The sequence below is a fragment of the Salvelinus sp. IW2-2015 genome, linkage group LG18, assembly GCF_002910315.2.
Source record: "Salvelinus sp. IW2-2015 linkage group LG18, ASM291031v2, whole genome shotgun sequence".
NCBI classification, from domain to species: Eukaryota; Metazoa; Chordata; class Actinopteri; order Salmoniformes; family Salmonidae; genus Salvelinus; species Salvelinus sp. IW2-2015.
Window position 1 is genome coordinate 9,302,532 of NC_036858.1, and position 10,514 is coordinate 9,313,045.

At 49.9% G+C, this 10,514-nt stretch overlaps 1 protein-coding gene across 1 annotated transcript in view; it reads left to right on the forward strand.

The window, feature by feature from the left end:
• LOC111977589 (SRC kinase signaling inhibitor 1-like) overlaps positions 1-10,514 on the forward strand; it is an 83,538-nt gene that overhangs the window by 42,189 nt on the left and 30,835 nt on the right. The window contains exons 6-10 of the mRNA XM_070448298.1: positions 1,606-1,826; positions 2,343-2,471; positions 2,763-2,934; positions 5,740-6,707; positions 6,830-6,919. Of these exons, the coding sequence (XP_070304399.1) occupies positions 1,606-1,826; positions 2,343-2,471; positions 2,763-2,934; positions 5,740-6,707; positions 6,830-6,919 (1,580 nt within the window). The remainder of the gene's footprint in view (positions 1-1,605; positions 1,827-2,342; positions 2,472-2,762; positions 2,935-5,739; positions 6,708-6,829; positions 6,920-10,514) is intronic.

Consider the following 10,514-nt stretch of genomic DNA (forward strand, 5'->3'; position numbering starts at 1 on the left):
AATCTGTTCTTCCTTCTTTGCCTCCTCTCTCTCCTCTCGCCTTTCTCTCTTCTTCTCTTTCATTTCTCTTTCTTCTCTTATCTTCTCTTTCTCTCTTTCTCTCTTTCTCTTTCTCTTTCTCTCTTTCTTTCTGGTCTCTCTTTCTCTCTCTTTCTCTCTTTCTCTCTTTCTCTCTTGTCTCTATCTATTTTTCTCTCTCTCTCTCTCTCTCCTCTCTCCTCTCTCTTCTCACTTCACTCTCGATCTCTCTCTCGATCTCTCTACTTCTCTCTCTCTCTCTCTCTCTCTCCTCCTCTCTCTCTCTCTCTCTCTCTCTCTCTCTCTCACTCTCTCCACTCTCTCACTCTCCTCTCTTCCGACTTCTCTCTCGCTTATTCTCTCTCTTCTCTTTCTCTCTCACACCCTCTCCCCTCCCTCCATCCTCTCTCTACAGCTGACTAACCACAAATCTTCTCTCGGGGGGCATGTGCAGTTTGGGTGTGCCTATTGCAGGAACAACAAATCAAAGCAACGGTGGCGGTTGGGGAGGCAACAGATGCATAACTGAATGTGAGCAGTGTTCACAGAGCACTGTGGGAGCTCATTACTGTAGTCTTTGGGCTGGAAAATATCTGTCGGTAGGGATTCATTATAAACAACCTGCTCTAGCAGCTCCTGCCACGCACAGCTGTAACAAGAGGTCCTCTTCCTCATCCTCACTTGTCCTCACATCTTCATCATCTTATCTTCTCTCTGTGGTTTAAATTGGCTAGGTAAAGTCTGAAGGCTCAGTGGTCACCTGCATTTCAATGGAAGTCTGTCTAGCTAGTGTTCTGCTAGCTTCGTTTGTTAGCATTAGCATAACTAGTGTTATGTTGGTTCCTCTAATTCTCTGTAGAGTGGATACTGGTGAATCTGGCACTTAAAACCACTTAAGACCACATAATTTACATAGCATTAATATTAGATAGGCCTATTTATATCGCTCCATTTCTTAGTGTAAATTGTTTCTTGGCTAGTGTGCACTCAAAATTAATTCAACAAGTTTAACTCCTCAGCTCCCACTTAAACACATGTGTTTGAAGCTTTGTAAAATATGTTTATTACAACAGTTTTGGTGGCTGCGTCGTCATTTTGTTTTATGCAGTTGTCTCATCCTGAGGAAACAGCTGTGCTGTTGTATCTTTGTCTGGGATTGTTTTAGAGACATTTAACACTGGGTCGTTTATTTTATACTGTTTTTTTCACACGGTGTGTTCTTTATTAAGCTCATTCTAATATACAGTATCTACTACTGCACATTGCAGTAGTAGATAAACTGTGTACGCGACCAATAAACTTTGATTTGATTTTGTTGTGTCTTCTTGTTTTATGCAATTCTCTTGTTTTGTCTGTTATTGTGGTTGTCTTTTTGCTGTGGTGGTTGACTAGTTTTGTCTGATTTTGTGGTTGTCTTTTTGCTGTGGTGGTTGACTAGTTTTGTCTGATTTTGTGGTTGTCTTTTTGCTGTGGTGGTTGACTWGTTTTGTCTGTGTTCATTGTCACAGCAGCTGTGTGTCTTTGCTGTGGTGGTCGTGTTGTTTTAAGTGTTGATTGATACAATCTGTCTCTCCCTCTATCCCATAGGCCCGTACCCCCCGTGTGATCCGACGCAACCCCGACCAGCCGGCTCTAGCCGACCAGGCCAGCAGGGTGTCCTTTGCCTCGGCTGAGAGTCTGGAAACCATGTCTGAGGCCGACGTTCCCCTCGGGTTCAACCGCATGAACCGCCTCCGCCAGAGCCTGCCCCTGGCGCGCTCATCCAGCCAGGCCAAGCTCCACGCGCCAGGTCAGAACATAATGGTCATGTCACGCTCATATCACAGTCTTATTGACCACAATCATCACAACCGTCATCTGTACCATCTTTGGGGTTGCAGGCAGGTTCACTCTAAAGGGAGTTCTGTTCACGTTCATACGGAGAATGAGGATCACATTCATGAGGAGGTTTCTCAAGTTTATACTTGATTCTATTTTGAATTCGTCACTGATTGTCACAAATTAGTTTAGAAAAAGCCCCAGTAGACAGATGAGATTATTGTGATTGTGTCCTCTCTGCCCTCTGCCCTCTGTCCTCTGTCCTCTGTCCTCTGCCCTCTGTCCTGTGTGTGTGTGTTTGTTGAGGTATTACAGTCAACTGAATCTCATCCTCTCCTCCTCCTCTCTCCCTCTCCTCTCCTCTCCTCTCCTCCTCTCCTCCTCTCTCTCCTCCTCCTCTCCTCTCCTTCTCCTCTCCTCTCCTCTCCTCTCCTCTCCTCCTCCTCTTCCTCTCCTCCTCCTCTCCTCTCCTCTCCTCTCCTCTCCTCCTTCCTCCTTACCCTCAGGCCATCTCTCCTCCAGCTGGGCGAGGAGACGAGGCGGGTGCACCTGACCCACGAGCTGACCAGCCTGGAGACCCTGAGAGCCCTCATTGTCCACATGTTTCCCCAGAGGCTCACCATGGCAATGCTAAGGTGGCTTTATCACACTTTAGTAGAACGCTTTGTTATAAAGGCTACATAACGCTGTCACAAGAGTGACATAACAATGACATAACAATGACATAGACGGTGTAATAAACAGTCAAGACAACTGGTGTCACCTTATGATAGCTGACATTTAGCTAAGATAACATCTGATTAATTAGCTGACAAGCTACAGATTAATTCCATGAAAGGAAACAAAAACAATCGTTATTAAGTAATTACCAAACATTAAGTGGCCTGTTGAATTGTAAATGCTCGGGTGTCAATGCCCATGTTCAGGTGCCCCAGCACGGCCCTGCTGATTAAGGACGAGGCCCGTAACGTATTCTATGAGCTGGAGGACCCACGAGACGTCCAGGACCGCTGTGTCATCAAGATCTACTGTAAGGAGCCTGTCTACGGCACCTACCCCGGACACCACAACCCACACCTGGCCAACGGAGACCTCCGGGTGAGTGTAAAGGGGGAGGTGTGTGTGTGTTTGTCTCTGTATCTGTCTCTCTCTCTCTCTCTCTCCCTCTCCCCCTTTCTCTCTCTCTCTCTCTCTCTGTCTGTCTCTCTCTCTCTGTCCATCTGTATGTGTGGGCCTTGCTCGCCAAGGTTTAACGGACCTCAGTAAGCTCTCTACAGAATTGAGAGCAAATACTGAGCCCAAGTACTCCTTCACCCCAAATAACATATTTGCAGCTACTCATGCTGTTCTGACAGTGATATTATGTTGTTTAGTAATGGAAAAATGAGTAGCTATTAATCAACCTACTGGAGCACAAATGAAACTCAGCCAGTCTCTATTAAATAAGTCTGCCTGAATGAGTGATATGATGCTTCAACAGTAGGACTGTTTTTGAATCCACACAGACCTGTTTCCCTCCAAGGCAAAAAAAAGCTTTTTGCTGACTGATAATGTAGTATAATATTGTACATACACAGTTGTTCTCAAATGGTGTGTCGGCTAAAGACATGGCTTTGTGTATTTAATCGGACACTAAAAAGTGATTTAGACGACAACTCAAACAGTTTGGGAAACGCTGGCACACACCGTGGAGAATTGGCYTTGTCACTCTAGACATCACTCTAGACATTGACCCGCTCCACTACAGCCCCTTTGATGTGTATGGGGGCGTGCTCACACCTCTGTTTCCTGTAGTCCACGATCAGCTCCTTTGTCTCGCTGATGTTGAGGGAGAGGTTGTTGTCCTGGCACCACACTGCCAGGTCTCTGACCTCCTCCCCTAGGCTGCCTCATCATCGTCGGTGATCAGTCCCACCACCGTCGTGTCGTCAGCAAACTTGATGATGGTGTCGGAGTCGTGTGTGGCCACACGGTCGTGGGTGAACAGGGAGTACAGGAGGGGACTAAGCAAAACACCCAGGATGTGTTGTCACCACCTGGAAGCGGCCRGTCAGGAAGTCCAGGATCCAGTTGCAGAAGGAGGTGTTCAGTCCCAGGGTCCCAAGCTTAGTCATGGGCTTAGATAGGACTATGGTGTTGAATGCTGAGCTGTAATGTATAAACAGCATTCTTACATAGGTATTTATTTTGTCCAGGTGGGTGAGGGCAGTGTTGAGTGCAATAGATGTTGCATCATCTGTGGATCTGTTGAGGTGGTATGCGAATTGGAGTGGGTCCAGTGTGTTTGTGATGATGCTGTTGATGTGAGCCATGAGCAGCCTCTCAAATCATTTCATGGCTATAGATGTGAGTGCTATGGGACAATAGTCATTTAGACAGGTTACCTTGGTGTTATTCAGCACGAGGACTATGGTGGTATGCTTAAAACAAGTTGGTATTATAGACCGGGTCCATGGCTTCTGGTTGGGGTATGTATGGTCACTGTGGGGACGGCGTCGTCGATGCACTTATTAATTAAGCTGGTGACTGATGTGGTAAACTCCTCAATGTTATCGGATGAATCGAAACAGTCCTGTAGCTTAGCATCCGCTTCATTAGACCACTTCCGTATTGAGCGTGTCAKTGGTACTTCCTGTTTGAATTTCTGCTTGTAAGCAGGAGGATAGACTTATGGTCTGATGTGCCAAAGGGAGAGCGAGGGAGGACCTTGAATGTATTTCTCTGTGTGGAGTAAATGTGATATAGAGTTTTGTTTCCTCTAGTTGCACAGGTGACATGATGGAAAAAATGAGGTAAAATGGATTTCAGTTTCCCTCTGAATTGTGCATTTTCTTGATTGCGTATGGCCCTATACAGCTCGTTGAGTGCGGCCTTAGTGCCAGTATCAGTTTGCGGTGGTAAATAGACAGCTCCGAAAAATATAGATGAAAACTCWCTTGGTAAATAGTATGGTCTGCAGCTTATCATGAGGTATTCTCAGGAGAGCAAAAACTCGAAACGTCCTTAACATTAGAGCTCACGCACCAGCTGTTGTTAACAACGAGACACACCCCTTCTCCCCTCGTCTTACCCGAGTCTGCCATCCGGTCTTGACGGCGCATAGAAAAACTAGCAGGATCTATATTTATGTCCTCGTTCAGCCACAACTCTGTGAAACATAGGATATTACATAGGATCCCTCTTATCCCCCAGCAAATAAAACCCAAGGTGAAGTGGGCCGTACATGAGCCAGCAGAGCAGATTACAGACTGTAAACCATGACGGTACCATTGAGTAGCGCTGCACAGGGACAGGGAGGATAGAGGGACAAAATGGAGGGACGACAGGGCTTAGCGGAGATTGATTGGCAGGTTGGTTGGCGCTGAGGAGAGGGGTTCGAGTAGTGTGAGGAGATGCAGTGAAGCTGTGATCTATGACGGGGATTGTGTGACAGTGGGGCTCGGGGATCCAGTCCGAGATGTCGTGGTTCGCCCCTCGCTAGTCAGTCACATCTAGTGGGATTCTTTTTCTGTACGTATGGAGGCAGTTGCATCTACAGGATGTACTGTAGATGATGGAGATTAAAAAATGTATATGTTTATTTAACTTGGCAAGTCAGTTATGAACAAAGGTGCTCCAGTCATTTCTCCAGTGTGTGTAGAGCACAGGGGGCTCTAAGGTGCCACCAACCTCCTGTGGTGAAGCATCCATGTGGGGCTGCTATTGTCTTGTCAGGGATACTTATACTTTAAGAGCCCAGGGGGTCATTAACTCAGGTTGGTTTTCAAGCTGCATCCAATTATGTGCAATTTTCTTTTGAATCACCAGTAATATTGTATTGTTTAGTATTGTAAGGTATTCTATTCAACTTCACTCTATTCTATTCTGAGTATATCTATCGTTCCTCTCTTCCTCCAATGACAGAGGGAGATGGTGTACACGCCCCAGCAGGATTCTCCGTCCAACCGTCGCCTCAGCAATGCCCCCGCCTCCTCCTCCGCATCGACACCCTCCAGCTCCCCGTCCCGCGTCCGTCTCCTCTACAGTGGCGGTGGCCGTCCATCCTCCTATGCCGGGCAACCTCACCTCCAGCATCACCCCCACACCCACTCCCTCCCCCACCCCCACCACCTCTCGCCCGGGGGCCAGATTGCGGCCCACCACCACCCGCAGCAGCATCACCCCCAGCAGCTCCACCACCAGCCCCAGCTACAGCACCACGCCCAGGCAGGTTTCTCCCCCAGTGCCATCCTGGAGCGGAGGGACGTGAAGCCCGATGAGGAGGTCCACGGTAGTGGCTCCAGAAGCATGGTGCTCCTGCGGGGCGATGGAGGGGGAATCTATGCCGACCCCTATTCCCTGGGCCAGGAAGGGGGTCGGCTTAGTCTGGCTGGCCCCCACTCCCCCCTACCCCCGAGGGGGGATCCCTATGGCTCTCTCTACCGGCGAGGAGGAGGTGGTGGTGGAGGTTTGGGACCCGGCTCCGTGCGCTCCCTCACTTCCTACTCGGCGGCGGCTCTGCAGGGAGAGCTGATGGACAGCGGCATCCTATACAGGCCTGGAGGCCCGCTGTATAATGATGCTGCCTACGCCGCATCCATGTTGGCCATGGGTTTCCGGGTGCCACCCCCCTCGTCCCCGCAGAAGATCCCTGACATGAGGGACTCGTATTCYGGCACCATGCCCGGCCGGGGCTCCCCTGGGAGGCAGACCCTGCGGAGGGACTCGGTGTCCTCCTCCGTGTTTGGGGAAAGTGCCAAAGCTAGGGGTCAGGGGTCAGGGTTGGGGTCTGATCAGCTGTGCTTAATGGCTGGACCTGGAGGGGAGGGCGGTGGTTTCAGTTCAGCACCAGGTTTCAGTTCACCTCTACCAGGCAATGAGACAGAGACCAGGTAAGAGTGCCAGTGTGTGTGTGTCTGGTGTGTGTGGTGTGTGCATGTATGTTTTATGTGTCTGTGATGGGTATTTGTGTGTATCTAAACTGACTCATACCCTATGTTTGTCATTGCAAAAGGGGGCGCATGGAGGCCATGGAGAAACAGATAGCCAGTCTGACTGGTCTACTGCAGACTGTTCTGACCAGGGGACCAGAGGCCGAGAGCCCGTGAGACACACACGCAAGCATGCACACACGAACACACACAGGCGCACATGTAACGGTGGGGGACAGTGGAGGAAGCTAAACTGTTAGCAGCACACTGACGTCCGTTTCACTGGTGCCGTGACCTGGATTGGCAGTTGGGCTCAGCTCAACGGCCGGGTCTCGCTTGCTGCGTAATGAGTTTAGAAGGGGTGAGTGTAACGCAGTTGAGAACGTTCCCGTAAGCTCACTCCACAGCTAGATGGAATGTCGCCGATGGAGCTATCAAATTAGATAGTTTTCAAACGCTCAAACGGTTAGTACGTTGGCAAGGAGGACTGTCGTGTGTTGCGAAGCAGAGGATCAATGTTTAAACCAAGCTTAGTCATGGCTTAGATAGGACTATGGTGTTGAATGCTGAGCTGTAATGTATAAACAGCATTCTTACATAGGTATTTATTTTGTCCAGGTGGGTGAGGGCAGTGTTGAGTGCAATAGATGTTGCATCATCTGTGGATCTGTTGAGGTGGTATGCGAATTGGAGTGGGTCCAGTGTGTTTGTGAATGATGCTGTTGATGTGAGCCATGAGCAGCCTCTCAAATCATTTCATGGCTATAGATGTGAGTGCTATGGGACAATAGTCATTTAGACAGGTTACTTGGTGTTATTCAGCACGAGGACTATGGTGGTATGCTTAAAACAAGTTGGTATTATAGACCGGGTCCATGGCTTCTGGTTGGGGTATGTATGGTCACTGTGGGGACGGCGTCGTCGATGCCATTATTAATTAAGCTGGTGACTGATGTGGTAAACTCCTCAATGTTATCGATGAATCGAAACAGTCCTGTAGCTTAGCATCCGCTTCATTAAGCCCACTTCCGTATTGAGCGTGTCACTGGTACTTCCTGTTTGAATTTCTGCTTGTAAGCAGGAGGATAGACTTATGGTCTGATGTGCCAAGGGAGAGCGAGGGAGGACCTTGAATGTATTTCTCTGTGTGGAGTAAATGTGATATAGAGTTTTGTTTCCTCTAGTTGCACAGGTGACATGATGGAAAAAATGAGGTAAAATGGATTTCAGTTTCCCTCTGAATGGTGCATTTTCTTGATTGCGTATGGCCCTATACAGCTCGTTGAGTGCGGCCTTAGTGCCAGTATCAGTTTGCGGTGGTAAATAGCAGCTCCGAAAAATATAGATGAAAACTCCTTGGTAAATAGTATGGTCTGCAGCTTATCATGAGGTATTCTCAGGAGAGCAAAAACTCGAAACGTCCTTAACATTAGAGCTCACGCACCAGCTGTTGTTAACAACGAGACACACCCCTTCTCCCCTCGTCTTACCCGAGTCTGCCATCCGGTCTTGACGGCGCATAGAAAAACTAGCAGGATCTATATTTATGTCCTCGTTCAGCCACAACTCTGTGAAACATAGGATATTACATAGGATCCTCTTATCCCCAGCAAATAAAACCCAAGGTGAAGTGGGCCGTACATGAGCCAGCAGAGCAGATTACAGACTGTAAACCATGACGGTACCATTGAGTAGCGCTGCACAGGGACAGGGAGGATAGAGGGACAAAATGGAGGGACGACAGGGCTTAGCGGAGATTGATTGGCAGGTTGGTTGGCGCTGAGGAGAGGGGTTCGAGTAGTGTGAGGAGATGCAGTGAAGCTGTGATCTATGACGGGGATTGTGTGACAGTGGGGCTCGGGGATCCAGTCCGAGATGTCGTGGTTCGCCCTCGCTAGTCAGTCACATCTAGTGGGATTCTTTTTCTGTACGTATGGAGGCAGTTGCATCTACAGGATGTACTGTAGATGATGGAGATTAAAAAATGTATATGTTTATTTAACTTGGCAAGTCAGTTATGAACAAAGGTGCTCCAGTCATTTCTCCAGTGTGTGTAGAGCACAGGGGGCTCTAAGGTGCCACCAACCTCCTGTGGTGAAGCATCCATGTGGGGCTGCTATTGTCTTGTCAGGGATACTTATACTTTAAGAGCCCAGGGGGTCATTAACTCAGGTTGGTTTTCAAGCTGCATCCAATTATGTGCAATTTTCTTTTGAATCACCAGTAATATTGTATTGTTTAGTATTGTAAGGTATTCTATTCAACTTCACTCTATTCTATTCTGAGTATATCTATCGTTCCTCTCTTCCTCCAATGACAGAGGGAGATGGTGTACACGCCCCAGCAGGATTCTCCGTCCAACCGTCGCCTCAGCAATGCCCCCGCCTCCTCCTCCGCATCGACACCTCCAGCTCCCCGTCCCGCGTCCGTCTCCTCTACAGTGGCGGTGGCCGTCCATCCTCCTATGCCGGGCAACCTCACCTCCAGCATCACCCCCACACCCACTCCTCCCCACCCCCACCACCTCTCGCCCGGGGGCCAGATTGCGGCCCACCACCACCGCAGCAGCATCACCCCCAGCAGCTCCACCCCAGCAGCTCCATCCCCAGCACCACCATCTCCACACCATGCCAGGCTAGCTTTCTCCCCAGTGCCATCCTGGAGCGGAGGGACGTGAAGCCCGATGAGGAGGTCCACGGTAGTGGCTCCAGAAGCATGGTGCTCCTGCGGGGCGATGGAGGGGGAATCTATGCCGACCCCTATTCCCTGGGCCAGGAAGGGGGTCGGCTTAGTCTGGCTGGCCCCCACTCCCCCCTACCCCCGAGGGGGATCCCTATGGCTCTCTCTACCGGCGAGGAGGAGGTGGTGGTGGAGGTTTGGGACCCGGCTCCGTGCGCTCCCTCACTTCCTACTCGGCGGCGGCTCTGCAGGGAGAGCTGATGGACAGCGGCATCCTATAAAGGCCTGGAGGCCCGCTGTATAATGATGCTGCCTACGCCGCATCCATGTTGGCCATGGGTTTCCGGGTGCCACCCCCTCGTCCCCGCAGAAGATCCCTGACATGAGGGACTCGTATTCGGCACCATGCCCGGCCGGGGCTCCCTGGGAGGCAGACCCTGCGGAGGGACTCGGTGTCCTCCTCCGTGTTTGGGGAAAGTGCCAAAGCAGGGGTCAGGGGTCAGGGTTGGGGTCAGATCAGCTGTGTCTGATGGTGGACCTGGAGGGGAGGGAGGTGGTTTCAGTTCAGCACCAGGTTTAAGTTCACCTCTACCAGGCAACGAGACCGAGACCAGGTGAGAGTGCCAGTGTGTGTGTGTGTGTGTGTGTGTTGTGTGTGTGTGTGTGTGTGTGTGTTGTGTGTGTGTGTGTGGTGTGTGTGTGTGTGTGTGTTGTGTTGTGTGTGTGTGTGTGTGTGTGTGTGTGTGTGTGTGTGTGTGTGTGTTGTGTGTGTGTGTGTGTTTTGTGTGTCTTTGATGGGTATTTTGTGTGTTTCTGAACTTACTCATACCCTATGTGTTTCACTGCTAAGGGGCGCATGGAGGTCATGGAGAAACAGATAGCCAGTCTGACTGGTCTACTGCAGACTGTTCTGACCAGGGGACCAGAGGCAGATAGCCGTAAGGCACACACACCACACCACACACCACACACACAACACACACACACACACACACACACACACACACACACACACACACACACACACACACACACACACACACACACACACACACACACACACACAACACACACACACACACACAACAC